The sequence below is a fragment of the Lissotriton helveticus genome, chromosome 5_1 (genome assembly GCF_964261635.1).
Source record: "Lissotriton helveticus chromosome 5_1, aLisHel1.1, whole genome shotgun sequence".
Classification (NCBI taxonomy): domain Eukaryota; kingdom Metazoa; phylum Chordata; class Amphibia; order Caudata; family Salamandridae; genus Lissotriton; species Lissotriton helveticus.
The window spans coordinates 225,988,063-226,003,830 of NC_136065.1; the positions used below are offsets into that span (position 1 = coordinate 225,988,063).

Genomic DNA, 15,768 nt, shown 5'->3' on the forward strand with positions numbered 1-15,768 from the left:
GCTAAAATAACGCCCCCGTAAGGGGTCCCTCGAGCGTGGGTTGATATTAGGTCATTGGATATTAACCAAGCCCCGAATAAATTGGCAATCAGGATATTATCCTGGAATTCAGCAGGCCTACGACATAAGGTGGAGAATAGCTCTTGGTTGGTTTTCATCCAGGATTTTGGCATAATTTGCCTCCAGGAGACGTGGTCCACCACTGTAATTCATCTTGTGGGTTTTAAAACATACTTTTCCCTGGCCGTAGCAGTACCCTCCGGTAGAGCTAAAGGAGGTTTAATTATCTACATTTCTAATACCCTAGGGCCTATGGAAGTATCCCCCCGTAAAATTAGAAGTGAACTTCCAGATACTTACTCTCTGCTTTAATAAGGCAGAAACAGTAATTCTGGTAAATTTTTACAACAATCTTCCAGAGAGAGAGCTAGTGAATACACTGTCTCAGTTGCATGCTGAACTGTCCACCCTCATTAGGGGCTCTGTAGGGTTAGCCTTAATTATCTGGGGTGGCGATTTTAATCAATACTTATGGCAATCTATCAGCCCTAACTTGTACGGGTTAACTGATGAAAAGGATGATTCGATTGTCCATTTCTCCCATTCGAGAGTTGGAAGCTCTCTAAACGATATATTATTTGATCTGGGCCTTGTTATCGTTAATCCAAGAGATCCCTCCTCCCTTCTCTATGAACCGACCTTTCTTGGTGGTGGTAGGCAAAATACGATAGATTTTATACTTTTATCTACGACACTAGAACAGCAGGTAACAGAGTTTGAGATTCATAAAACTGTATTGAGTGACCATTCTGCCCTTAGTATTTCACTCCGACTGTGTCATAACTTTAGGACGCATAGTTTAACTAGCGTTCTGAAGCAAAACACTCTGACCCTTAATAAAATAAATGGGTTTTCATTAAAATGGGGGAAAATCGACCCCATGGAAATTACTAAGAGAGTTCTCACTAAAGCTCCCTCTGCTATCTTTAAATGTTTCGATTTGTCTACCCAAGATGAGGACGTATTAACAAATTTCGAGGTGATCTTAAAGGCTATAAACAAGGAGCTTTCTGTAAATTTGAAAATTAATAAACTGAAAAAACATGGGTGGTTTAACCACAGATGTACTGTTGCCCATTCCACACTAAAAAAAGCACTTAATAAATCAATCAGGGTCCCTCAAGATATAGTGAAGCTCAGGAGGGAGTATAATGTAGCATTAAAGGATAGAAAAAAGGAATTAAAACAGGCCTTATGGGTCCAATTATATGATAGTTGTAGACAAAAAGATAGTTCTGCATTTTGGGCAGTGGTCAAGTCTCCGTATTTAACTGATAATAAATCGGCCCCAAGTTTCGATATTGCCATCGATGAATCTACCTGGGTGGACTATTTCTCAAAGATCTTTGCAAAAGGGCCAGATAATTGGAGACAACAAGTAGGCTTGGGGCAAGTACAATCTGTATCCCCCTACCCTATTCCCCTAGATATTACAATAGAAGAGGTTCTCTTAGCCCTTACATCTAGTAAAAACAGGAAGGCACCGGGACCAGATGGGGTCCCAATAGACTTTAAGTCCAATCTAGATCTATGGGCCCCACTGGTGACAAGAGTTTTTAAGGCATCCTGTGAGGTGGGGCTACTGGACTCATGGTCCAAATCAATTATGGTCCCCATCTTCAAAAAGGGGGACCGTCAGGAGGTATCCTGCTATCGCCCGATCTCACTGCTGGACTCCTTGGGAAAGGTGGTGGGTAGAGTCATACTTTAACGCCTCCAGCAGTGGGCGGAAAATGGCGCGATCCTCTCGGACCTTCAATATGGGTTTTCAGAAGGTTTCGGGACAACAGAACAAGCCCTAAATTTGGCATTGATCCTAGGTAAATGTGTTAGTGCAAAGGGAGGCTTGGTCTACATGGTTTATGTAGACCTATCAGCAGCCCTCGACTGCGTAGTCCATAATAAGCTTTGGGCGATTCTAGCGGAAATGGGTGTTGAAGAACCCTTGCTGAATTTCTTGCATGAATTGTATTCGAACGCATCAGCAAGGGTGAGGTTAGGGACACAGGGCGAGTTAACCGCATCGGTTGGAATAGAGAGAGGAGTGAGACAAGGATGTGTTCTGGCCCCATTCCTCTTCACGCTTTATACTAACGGGCTGGAGAGGGATATGATCACTGGGAGCCGGGACCTTCCTCTAGTAAACAACCGATTGATTCCCGCTCTTCTCTATGCCGACGATGCGGTGATACTCGCCAGAACGCCCCTTGAACTGCAGAAGGCACTAAACAGATATGCACAATTTATGAGTAATCTGGACCTAGGCATAAACACTAAAAAAACTTTTGTTATGACGGTGGGTCCTGGGGAAAAAAAGGCAAACCAATACATACCTAGGAAAAGAGAAATTCGGTTCTACAGATCAGTACCCATATTTGGGAATTATAATGGATAATAGACTCAACTGGAAACAAACCATAGAGTCTAGAAAACTTCTTTTAATGAGAGCTACAATGGCCCTGGTAAATTAAAAAAAAAAACTGGGTAAAAGGCCCCCACTAGAACTTCTTCAGATATATAAGGCAAAATGCCAATCAGTGGCACTATACGGGGCAGGTCTTTGGGGGTACGCAAAAAATAATGCCCTACAATCTGTGGAAAATGCTTTCCTGAGGTTTCTCTTGGTTGCCCCAAAGACTACTTCTACATATGCCTGCCATATTGAGTTGGGCATTCCCACTTGACCGATCTAGTAAAAACGGAACCACTCCTTTTGTGGCATTGTATCTGGTCATCGGATAAAAAAGTTCTTACGCAGGGGATTATTTTAGATTGTATGTCTCGTGATCATTGCCATAAAATTGGATGGTTGATATATGTAAAACGTTTTTTAACTGATCTAGGCGTAGAAAAACATTACTCTGTGCTCTCCTCTATCCGCTCCATACCAAGGAAGACATTGAAGGTTCTGTGCCTAGCGCACTTAGATGAACTAAGATTGCCTAAAGAGATCATAAAACCATCTGTGCAACAGTCCATAGCCATTCAATCCATTTTTCTCTTCAGCCATACCTAACCTTTAATTTCTCTGTGTTTGAAAGATTTCTTTTGGTTAGATTTAGGCTGAATGTCTTCCATCGTTTGGTTGCTTTCCCGCAGACCAAAAAATGGGCTATAGAATTGCCTCCATGCCCTTGCGATGATATGTCGGTGCAGGCAACAATCCATACCCTATTTTTCTGTAAATTCTATACGGAACACAGAAAGATTTGGTTGATGCCGATATTACAATTTATGGGCATTAGAAGATGCCGTCCGGCCTTGCTCTGTTTACAGTTTCTGGAAGAGGAGGGGATATCGAGGCACATTGTCAGATTCCTGAAATGCATCTTTCGACATCGTGCTAATTTGTAATGAAGTTTTTAACTTGTATGGTTTACTCTCTTTTTAACAATGATCGTGTCCCAACCACTAACTGGTAATTATGATTGTTAAACTCCTGTACTAAGTAATATTGTACATTTAATCCCTTTCGGGATACATGAGCTAGCACATATTTTTTATACCATGCATATTTATTATCTTTTTTAGATGTATAATTACAAAATGTATTGTATCTGTAATGATTCCTTTTATGGTTTTTTTCTTCTGATAAAAAACCGAATAAAGAAAGAAAGAAAGACTACTTGTTCATTTGTGGCCCTCTCTTGAAGAAATACCCGCTTAAAATTACTATTGCCAACTAGATGTCTATCCCTTTCACAATCAAACACAAATTCAGTTGTTTGTGAGGTGACTGCCACTGGCTGAGATGTGTTTCCGCCACAAAGTTGAGGGACCTCTAGTTTCACTTCCAATAGAGATGTCTGGCTAAGTTTCATAAGCTGCTTTGATGGGCCAATTAGCATTTTTGAAGCATTTGTAACCTGTGAGAAACACCTTTCAGTCCAGTTGCTCACCTTATTTTTGTATCCCAGAATGCACCTTTGAATTGATGCCCATACTGCTAGACGCATTGATTTACAACATTGAAAATATTTATCTGTGAAGAATCGCACTTTTTGACTTCATGGTTACCAGTACACGTTTTTTGAAAAGCATTTTTGTAGTGCAGACTCTGTTTACAATATGGGTTCATGGTTAATTATGCCACACGTTTCTTTTGGTCATATCCCTTTCTGTATAATATTGAATGGAATGTTTGTACTTCCCAGAAGTTTGCACCTAGTAACTCTCTTTTCTGAAAGACTTGCAGTGTTCACCCTGTCCGTTTGAGTCCTATTTGGATGCAGTTATTTCTAATTGGGTTTGAGGTTCTGAATTTCCTTTCTTTTCGGTTTTAATGTCCTAGCCTTGAAAAAATCAGTCTCCACGGAAACACATATTTTCATATTTTGCTATGGGGGATTTTAATTAAATCGTAAATGAGTTGCAATAATCTTTCAGTGCTTACGTAAAATTGGTCTTTTTTGCATCTCCAATACATTACTTGACTGTTAGATGTGCATTTGCCACGTGCAGCTAGTCAGCTGGGTAGTGGGCCTTGGCTTTTGTGTTTGCTTGGCGTTTAGAGTTGCAAGTAACTGACAGCACAACTTGCACTGTGTTCTAAAACTAATTCCTTTAATATCGGTGGTTGGGTTCACTCCTATCATTGCTTGTTCTTATTGGTGTTTGGGTTTATTCCAGGCTTTATTTATCAGGGTTGTGTTTGGTAATTGTGTAGGCCACTGGTAGCTTATCACAACCTTGTCTTTCTGTGTTCTGGCTGGTATTGGTATTTTTGATTTCTTAACTTTTCCATGATTCTAGTTGCTTTTGGGATAGGTTACTCGTTGGATGTTTATGCTAGTTCTTTTTTAAATTTGTTATAAGATTTCTTCATCTTATTTTTCCAGCTTGAAAGTAGACCTCATATTGGGTTTCTCGTTTTGTTTGGCTTTAGCATTTACGTTAGACTCTGTTGTGAAGGACAAGAATGGATTTCGCCAGTTTCTTACGCAGAATCTCTCCCTGCCCTCTGAGACTGCAGCCATGCTACTCGAATCCAGCATCAACCTGAAGGAGGTAAGGATAAGACCATTTCCTGTCATATTTTCTTCTCTTCCCTTCCAGCCAAGCAGTAGCAGAAATGTGTGTACTTTCATTTTATTAACCAAATAGATGAGTATCTAATGAAATGCGAGCCAGTTGAGCAGTTACTGGGTCAAACGCTTCTAAAGTAGTAGTCCACATTCACTTGTGTTGAGTGAGAATAAGCAGGAAGCTGGCACTGTCGACATGACCTCGAAAGTTGGAGTAGTAGACCATGTGCTGGTGCCTTCCATGATTGATAGAATCTCCGACCTATTTCTCTTCTCCCTTTTCTGGGCAAGCTTCTGGAGAAGCATATAAATATCCATCTCTCCAACCATGTCGAACGGACTGGCAGCCTTAATTCATCTCAATCAGGCTTCCGCCCCAAGTACAGCACGGAATCAGCCCTACTAGAGGTAACCGATAACATCAGGATGTCCCTAGATAGAGGCAACTCCACGATTCTAGTGCTGTTGGATCTGTACGCCGTGTTCCACACGGTTTCGCATAGAATCTTGTTCGGGAGATTGGAGTTGGCGATTTGGCTCTCAAGTGGTTGACGAGTTTTCTTTCCTCTCTCACCCAGGCGGTCAACCTAGGCTCATATCTCTCAGCTGCAACTGAATTGTCCAGGGGAGTTCCACAGGGCTCATGCTTGAGCCCGACTTTGTTTAATATCTATGTGGCTCCCTTGGCCAATCTGTTGAGGAACAGTGGGTTAACCCCTGTCTCCTATGCAGATGATACCCAACTGCTTTTTCCATTTACAAAATTCACCCCTTCGGTGCAGGCCTCCTTCTCCCAGGGAATGAGAAATATCTCTCAGTGGATGAGGAATCATTTTTTACAGTGCAATGTGGGGAAGACAGAAATAATGCTTTTTGGGAAGCCCAACTAAGGTGGTCCCCCGAATGGTGGCCTTCAGATCTAGGCACTCCCCCTATCCCTAAAACCTGTGTGAAAAACGTATGTGTCCTAATGGAACAGACTCTTACCATGAAAGAGCATGCTGCTCAGACAGCTGGCTCATGCTTTCATGTATTGGGCCTACTACGTCACATTCTTCCCTTGCTCCCTGACTCATCCAGGAAGACTCTAACCTAGGTGCTTATACTAAGTCACCTGGATTATTGAAATAGCCAGACAGAAAAAAATGTAGGAAGGTACCCCTATTTATTATGCAGGGAGGGGGGTCAATAGGCAAGGAAAAAGACTAACCCTGTTATATTGTCTTTATTAGTTAAAGACAAACCCATCAAAATTTACTGTTGATAAACAGTTCCAAGGAAAGACACTAGTTATGAGAGGTCTCAAGTTAAGGGGGACACACACTGTTGCAGTCTAGAAAGCACATAAATGTTGCAACATTTATCAAGAATAATGATATGTAGATAAGGATATTAAATTAAAAAATTGTATTCTTTACATAAAAAGAGCATGTATGGACCTCCCTGAGGGTTACAATCTAATTCCTATTCGCTTATGTCCCTTTTAGGAGACAAATGTTAAACAGTCATTAAGAAACAATTTAAAAACAGTCGACGCAGCGTTTCAGTGTATAGGTGATAATCGCACCTTCTTCAGGACCAAAAAGTTTCTTTATCACAATATCTAAAAAATGCAGATGAGAGCTCGATTTGGTAAATTCTTTTATTCCTGGGATGATCACAATGTCCCGTAATATGGTAAATTATTTTATTCCTGGGGTGATCATAATGTCCCTTAATTACCTTGTTATTATCCAAATTTCCTTATACTTCCTTGTTTGTGATAACAACGTAATAATGACTTACGGTGCCCTTAGAAGCAGCAGGAGGCGTCAAGAAAGGGCGTTAAATTGCGATAAACGCTGTTCTTTTATTAATTAAGAACTGGTCCCACGTTTTCAATGCTGGGCCTCTCGGACTGGTAATGGCACTCCTCTGTCTTTGGCGTGTAGATCTCCGGATTTCACTTCCGGAGATCTACACGCCAAAGACAGAGGCGGGCAGAAATTTATATACATGGAAAAATCTTTTATTAAAGTCTGTATCTCACTGGCACTAGCACTAAAGAAGATGCAACTAGGACATCAATCACTCTTTTTCTTTGAAAATCTGGACAGTAGTCCCTAATCTCCATATAACCTATTTCTCGCTTCATACGGGAACCACTTCGACATAATGGAGAAAGTCCGAACTTCTCAAATTGCCTGTGAATGCTCGGCTCAGGTTGTGGTCTCTTCTGTGATGACTCCAGCTTCTGGTATCGGCTTCTTCTCAAGTCTCACTGAAGGTGAAGGCAGTGTGGTCTGAGGAACACTGGTGCTGGCCATCAGCATCGCTTTTCTAATGTAATAAGGGTTCAGAATAATCGAAGTGCTGCTCAGAGTGCTGCTCAGAGTGAATGTACGTATTTAGCCAATTCCTAGTGGTGGAGTCTAAGGAAGAGGTGGCTGGCCAGGGCTGCATTTTTGAGTGCATTTTCACTGTGTGGCAAAATATCCTTTGGTAGAGTACTGTAATTTATCACAAGCACATTCTACATTGAAACACTTAACCATAGCAGAAGTACTACCTGTGGTCAAATACAGCACAGAGGAAAATAATAGCCTAAAGGAGGATAGGGTTAATAGTTAAATAAAAAAACTCACAAGAAGCCTTTGGCACCAGATCAATTCTGGCATGAGAAGTACCTTTTACCAGGGACAAATAAAGCCCCTCAATGTAGTTCTATAATGGAATTAATCCCTTTTATACGGTATTACTTAACTTAGCCTCTTGATTAGCGGGGTTAATCTAAGCGTACAAAATATTCTTGCTGAGGCCAGTGCTAAACTAGCAGTTTTGTGCCCTATGACAAATCATGCTCAGTAACTAGGGTTGCTGAATTGCCCCATTGTAAAGGAATGCTATGATCAATGATGTCTGGTACTCCAGCCTCAGGCAGAGTGGTCAATGGTCCGGCGCTCTGGAGTACCACCCCAGACAGATCAGATTCTTCCTCTGTTTGCCTGGAAGGCACCACAGCCAGGTTTGTTACCTGCACATGCAAGAGGAGTTGAAAGCTGGTGCAGATTCCTGCTGTATGAATGTGACCTGAATTTAGCCTGCTACCGACCAAGCTACTAAAACTTCCCATTCTGCAAATATATTTTACTAAATGTATATTGATTAATTAAACTAATTTTTGATATGGTATTATCTATACCATCAGTTCTTACCATCAGTTCTTACCCTGAGGACCTACTCACGGGGTCCGCAACTGCTTAGAAAAATAAATATTAATAGATTAATAAGGTATATATAATATGATAAAGCAAAATGTAAAATTGGAGGCTAAAAAACTGATATCCTCGTATTGATTCTCCTGAGCATTTAAATGCATCAAACGGAATACAGTGCAGACGATAGGTGGCCTCAATTGAACTTCAACACTCCAAACATTCCCATTAAAGTTACATTTTTTAAAATATTTTTGTTGTGATTAAACTAAACTTTTTCTTCATTTATATATTTTTTGGGGTGAATTCGTGTTGCAGTATTTTTGTGTTTATTTTTGTGTATTGTTTTGTGGCTCAAATAATTGAAACTGGTTAGGTCGGGATCACCGGCTTCCAGTAATGATTCAGTTGGGGTCCCCGAATTCAAATAATGATTCACTAGGGCCCCCCGGACTCAAGTAATAATTAAGTGGGGAACCACAGAAGTCAAAATGTTTAGAACCACAGCTCTATACTAAATGTTCTAGTATTTGTTTATGTATATTATTATTGGGTGAAAAGATATTGAAAACTATTTTGGGAATTTAAGGTCACTTAATATTTTCTGTCTGATATTACTTATTAAATAGTTTTTACATTTTTTTAATTTCCATTCATTGATTGCTACATTGTTTTATTTTTCTAGTACGTAAGAGTAATACGGAGTTTGGTGAACGATATGTTTCTGTTAGTCTATTTATAACAAAAAAAATATGTGACTTAAACAAAGAACTGAAGGGCCCAGGAAGGGTTTATTCTTAACCAGCAGTTGAGTGCCAATTAATTGTGCATTGTTTCAGTGAGTCAATTCGCCTGCTCGACAGACTTAACAATATCACAAAGAGAGCGAAAGGATAAATTAATGCCATATGTGTAAAAGTAATAAAACAACATGTAACGACCAGCATTGCAACTTTACCGGAAACACAGGGGAGGGAGGTAAAATCTAATAGCAGAAATAACTTTTCCTCTCGACTTTTCCTTCAAATTTAAGATTGTGCTCCACATGCTATAAATTTGTGGGTTTGAGTTTTTTATTGCATTTAGAACGAGCATTTTGATCGCTGTTTTGATGGTGGTAACGAGGCATAATTTTTGCTTGCTGTGTTGCATTTTTACCTTGACCTGGTAAAACTATATTATATAAGAGGGGTTTGTATGCATTGATGTATGTTATTTTTATAGCACAGACCTAGCCAAAAGGCAGCGGAGCGCAATTGAAATGCCATATCTTTAGTGCAGGGCTTTAGAAATGTAATTTAAGTTACACTTATAATAAATGCTGCGGATGACAATGAGTAGACCATTAGGTTTCTGAACATTTCTACTTTTGTGTGATATTCTCAATAAGTGCCAGTATAAATAGAATTGTATGCCAATAATACATTGTGCTCACCTCTTAGGTCACAAAGTATAGTCCTCGCTGGGTTTTCAATTGTCACATTTAAATGGATATTGGACATATAGAAAACTAAGATGTATTAGGGCTCAGATGCATCATCCTTGTGCGAAACGTGCAGAGTAAAACACGAGTCGCTTGACTAATCACATCTCGGGATTAAGAGATAACATGCCACATTTGTAATTCTCACACTACTGATGTAATGGGAAATATGTTTAAAGTTAAATGTGTAAAATAAGCAAATATTTATTGTATGTATGTTAAAAAGGTTTGCCATATTGCAGCCTTCTCTGTTTAGTCTCCAGTACCCAAGCAGAACATCCTGTTACAAAGTGCCCTCAATCTTGTAGGACTTTCCTATGACTTTCTTTTACTCTACCATGCCATGGAGATGGTCATAGCCACTGGTTTCTAGTTACACGCATCATCAGTGTAGCTTGCCTAGGAGGTGGAGGAGTTCTTGACAAAAACCAAGAGGTTGGCACATTATTGCCATTATGGCTACATCAGTCCCTCTCACCATCAAAGGTCAGCTTTACCTTGGCCTTTCATTTTTTATTTGTGATGTTTTCTGTAGTGTCAGATTTTATTGCCATGAAGTCACACTCCAAGGCCTTCCATACATTTTTAAATACTTGTTAATCAGGGGTTGATAATTCTTTGCGTGAATCTCATTGGTTGTCGAACCTACTGTGATTTCCACTTTATGCGGCTTAGTGTAGCAGCTGTGAGGGATCTAGACTGTGCTCAGTTTAAATGTGCGAGCCTGATTTGTTAAAGATAAATCAGTCTTTGGGTAACTCTTTGCACCTTCGCTTCCTGTCACAATGCACTATTTCGTAGACTCAAGACAAAAGATGCATCTCATGTTTACAGGATAAAAAATATTATTATGTATTGGGACACTTTTAGGTAATGTGCACCTAAGACACAGACTATATGTCACTTGCTAAATGGCACAGCTATGTCTTACTCTACTCTCTGCTGGCTTCTTGTTCTCAGCTGACTGCCTGTGTTTCACCTTCTAGGTGTACCGCCTCTTCCTCAGCTCGGCTCCCTCCTCCACCGACGAAGGCCTGTCGAAGGAGCCCTGGGACCGGTTTGGTGCTGGGGAGATTTTCCGTCTTCAGGTGAAGCACGCTTAAGATGTACAAGTAGTTTGAGTGCTATGGATGTGAGGCATCGGCTGAGGTTGTGAGAGAGGTAGTGCAGAATCCTGACTGGTGTGAGGGATGCGATAAACTGGGCCTAGAACTGGAATTAAGAAATGTTTTAAATTACACTGTATGCTCTCCAGTGCAGATACAGTCAATTTCATGGATGTGCATGAGATCACCAAAACAAAGTATTGGAAAGAATGCTCAATTAAATCTCAGCCATCCATTGGGGACCTGGCTGGGCAGTTCAGGTTGTACTGGTTCTATTGGCGAAGGGCCAAGGCTGGTATCGTTGTGAGCTGGTATAGTGTGTGAAAACCGACAGACTGGTGGGTGGCCTGTGCGGTGACCAATGGCGTAGCCTTTTTCAAGCATCCCGCCCATCACATTTTGTGTTTACTTAGAGTGTGTGCCAGGCTGACATTCCTTGCATTCGAGGCTGATCGCCAGCTTGTATTGCAGTATTAGCACGACTCAGTCTGGCATTCCCTAGGCTGACTTCCCATGTGTGTGTGCCAAGATGCATGCTTCTTTGAGCATTACCTGGTCTTGTGTTTATTATATGTGGGGCTCACCTTTATCAGCAGAAAGTGAGTCACTCACATGCGCAATGCTGACCGGTCAGGTCTGTGCATCCTTAACTAAACTTTGTCAAGTGATAGCAAAATAATTCTTAACATTTCTGTAAATTAATTTCCATTAGCAATCGGTTTTACAGTGTATAATAGCATACTGCAGTGCAAATGGCAGTGATGTGAAGGCATTCATTCTAGCCACTAATTCACTTAATTGTACTCATAATTACCAATAGACCTGGTACCTTGACCTAAATGGCATTTTAAGTAAGAATTAGCAATTAGGGTGTAATCCGATGACATTGCTGTCTAACAAGCTGTGTTTACTCTGTTTATAAGAAAACAAAAATGGATAGATGGAGAGCCTTGATTTTTTTTGAAAGCGTGCTTATTACTGTCAGTTCATCACAGATCCTCATTTTTTTAGTGGTATGCCCATAGGTGCGATGTATGGCTCTTGCTCCGTCATATGATTCGGCTGCGCCTCACTGATGGTGTCCAGAAAGGCAGAAACATGTTTAAAATGGCCTGTGTTCTGGTACAGAAGTTGTATAGATTAGTAGTTTAGGTAGTCTTGTTTTCGTTTTGGGGTAGGGCTAAGACTTATTTGCATATGGTCGGTACCGCTCTGTATGGACCCAGTGAGCGAGCAAAAATAACATTGATGGGAATGTGACCCAGAGTAATTACTCCTGGCTGAGAATAATGCAGGCATTCCATACACCTCATTTTATTCTTTAAAAGTCCGTAGGCAAGGGCTCACATGTAGGTGGGAGGATGGACAGACTTCACCGCAGTGGAGCTGATTCGCAGAATACAGTGGGAAAATGTTACCCAATATCCATGAAGATTCTGAATTAGTCAGTGTGTGGTGCTGCTTTTGCTTGTGTGTCAAGCTGTGATCACACGTGTTGTCTGCCTTCCTGCATAGGAGTCAATTTCTACCTTGCCATCCTGTCTGTAAATGCTTAATGACCTTGCAGTTTATAGGTTTGACATTTCCTAAGAGAAAGGGTGAATTCTGACTTAGATTGACATGGTTTGACTGCCATGTTTAATGGAGTACTTGCTTCATTCTGTTCAAGAGTCCCTTTTTAGGGTTCTTGAACCGAAGCCACCTAATTTCTGGAGTAATGATCTTTAACGAAGTCCTCGCACAGAAATAGATAAAGAAGAAGTGTAATCTGTCAATCTTTACATAGCAACAACCAACCTGGACCCATGGTGATGTATGGTTCACTTTGCAGGCCGCACTTTGTCATCTTCCTCTATTTCTCATTATAGGAGCACCTTCTTGGCGGTTGGAAGAATTTGGAGAAGGGTTTGATCCATAATGCGCTGAATGACCCCAAAACCCTCACTCACCGCCAGGCCTTGATGCACCTACTGTCCCAGGCCGTGGGTCTGGCTGGTCCTGCTGAGTCATCTCACCAGTACGATCCTCAATCCTTGGTAACCGAATTTGAGGTAAGGGCTATGGATCTATGTCGGAATAAAGTACGCCTACACGCGGGAATGCCTCCAGAAATCATTCCTTACAGTAATATTTTAATTGAAGCTGTACAGACTTTAAAAAAACAAAATTGCTACAACATAATCCTAAATTACGAAATTTCCTCTAACCTTAATCTTATCATTAACACTATAAGTTTAAACTGCAACTTAAAACTAACTGTAACCCTTACTCCACCGCCTACTCTTACTGTAATCCCATGTCTTACACTAGCTTCTGCAGACCCTTTTAAAACGTTTACTGCTATATTATAAAGCCTGTTTGCTTTCTAATTAATATCAAATATATACTTTCTGAGGTTAGCATTTCTCTTATAACAACCAAAAAATGTTTGCGTTCACTGCGATTTATATTTGTAGGTTTTTCATTGTTGAGGTTTTTCTCGTATCAATTTCTACATGATTTCATCATCCTAAGGAACATGGTCCTAGGACAGTGACCCCTCTAGCAATGTACAGATTCTTGACTGAACTGTGATACAGAGTAAAAGAGCTCAAGTCATTTAGACATGGATATGCAATCATGCCAACTTTGTTAAATTCATGGAGAAAGGCAACTCTGTTGTAAGGTTTAGTTCATCTACCTCAACCTCTTTGCACAAACACCTGCAACTACTTACTATTCTATGGTAAGCTCCTATCCCCAAGAAAGGGCGAGGTCTGTGTATGCGATGTTCGTCCTGGAAGATAGCTGCAAGAAGTGGTCCCATATTAAGCATTCCACACAAGGTCCTTCCAATGTAAGTTGGTTCCGCGGTGTGTAGCTTAGCTAGTGGAAAGGAAATTTCACTCATTAAGGGGAGGGACATCTCATTGTCAAAACTGATGTAATTTCTTAACTGCCATTGTTCTATCACTGCACTTATGTCACTTGATACCACCACTGAAGTCTCTCAACCTTGCCACTCATATGAGACTCCATCACTGGCTTCTTTCTTGCATTGTTGTGGTAATGAGCCGGCATGACATGACAACATTCTGTGACTCAGCAATTTGTGTGACAAGTTTATCGCTATACCGTGTGGTGTTAGATAGAGTCCATGGATGTGATCATGAATTTATGTTGTATCATAATAAAGAGAGACCTTATTCTATTGCTGTACCCCTGATTTATCATTGTGGCACAATCTAATCTACACAATAGACACGGCCGGACTGTGGCTTTGTGTGAAAGTTGATCTAGTGAGGGAACAAACCTGTCCTTTCTTCATTGAGACGGATTAGTAAGATCTCATAATCAGGACGCGTCTAAAAAATGCACCAGTGCTTTCTCATAACCATAACATCAATACCAAAATCTCCTCGTGTACTTGATCTGAGAGTCTACTCATTACGCCTCTTAACCATCGCATCGTTCCAGGATCCTACCAAAGTGTCATAACTGGGGCACCATTCCAAGGACTCTACCAGTGAGCTCATGTGTGGTTACTTTACTACAATGATGTCCTTTTCTGACTCGGTTATGATTTTGACATCTCGGCATATGACATAATTCTAATATACATTAATAACTTGGTTAGACCAATTGTACCATTCTACGACTTATTAAATCATATAGGTTTGCCACACAACATTTTTCTGTGACTCCAGCAGAGAGGCATCATAACCATTATCATTTTTCTACAAAGATTCTACTATCAGGTGTCGCAGCTAAGACACCGAATGAAAATGCTGATGAATAATTTCACCTAATGTATGCAATTCTAATGATTTACCACTTAGGATCTTATTTCAATCACTCTAAGACTCGTAGACTTAGCTTCCATATTTATGACGTCATTTCTTGGTTTTGGCACCTAAGTAAGAAGGCTCTCGTTAGGATGTCAGTTGTCAGAGGCCAACGTGATTTAATGGTTTTCCAAAAGCCCTTAGTTCTGCAAACATTTGCACAAAGCATTTCTACACCTGCCAATCGGTACTACAAAATATTGTTGAGGAAGACTAGAATTTGTTTGAAACACCACAGGAGACAGGCCATCCTGGAATGTTTTTTTCTGTGGGGGCGTCAGATCTCAAGATTATGGGTGCCCTGACTTTGGGTGTTGGACACATCTGTGCTGAATAAAGGATCCTCCAGGGGAGAAAGAGAATAGGGTTCTTTCCAATTATGGTGGCATTAAGTGAGCTTGTTGGTCTCACCTGTTGGATACAGTTTACCATAAGAGGGATGGAACAGGACACCTGGGAAGAGCACTGGGCATCGGATGCGAAAGAGAGGAGACCCCACATGACCATCATGTAGCGTTGATAATAAGACTTCACAATATTTAAGGTGGAAACAGTTTAAAACAAATCATTTCAATGGAGACACCTAGAGGTAAAATGTGACTCATCATCCTTTGTCCTATATTGGGAGGAACAACTGAATATGCATATAGAGCGGTTTGTGACCTTTAAATGGCACCCACCAAGGAGTTTGCGCTCCAGATTACAATCCAAGCTAAATCACCTGAACACAGGGGACTAGATGTTGAAGGGCGGCATGGTAATGTGAGAGTTTACCCCACCAGACAGGGCAACAACAAAATGGTGCTCTTATTAGACAATGTATGTATATATGTGTGTCTTGTCTGTCTGTGCTTCTTGTCTGTGTCTGTCTGTGTGTCAGCAACAGGAAAACGCATCGGAGCAGTGGGTCCCACCACCAGGAGTATGGGCAAACAAGGGGTCACTACAGGCTGGGTGGTGTAGGAGCAACCTGAATAGCAAGTGTTTTGGACTGGAGGGTTGAGTAAAATCCTACATCGAGGGTGACAAAACATTGAAAAATATTTTTTTCTGTCTCACGGTAGTATAGCATCAGAC

General features: G+C 40.8%; 1 protein-coding gene across 1 annotated transcript in view; it reads left to right on the top strand.

Annotated features, from left to right (window-relative positions):
• The window catches only part of ABCA2 (ATP binding cassette subfamily A member 2), a 693,258-nt gene that overhangs the window by 291,035 nt on the left and 386,455 nt on the right, over positions 1 to 15,768 (top strand). Inside the window, exons 5-7 of the mRNA XM_078642051.1 lie at positions 4,946 to 5,067; positions 10,748 to 10,849; positions 12,736 to 12,918. Coding sequence (XP_078498177.1) covers positions 4,946 to 5,067; positions 10,748 to 10,849; positions 12,736 to 12,918 — 407 coding nt within the window. The remainder of the gene's footprint in view (positions 1 to 4,945; positions 5,068 to 10,747; positions 10,850 to 12,735; positions 12,919 to 15,768) is intronic.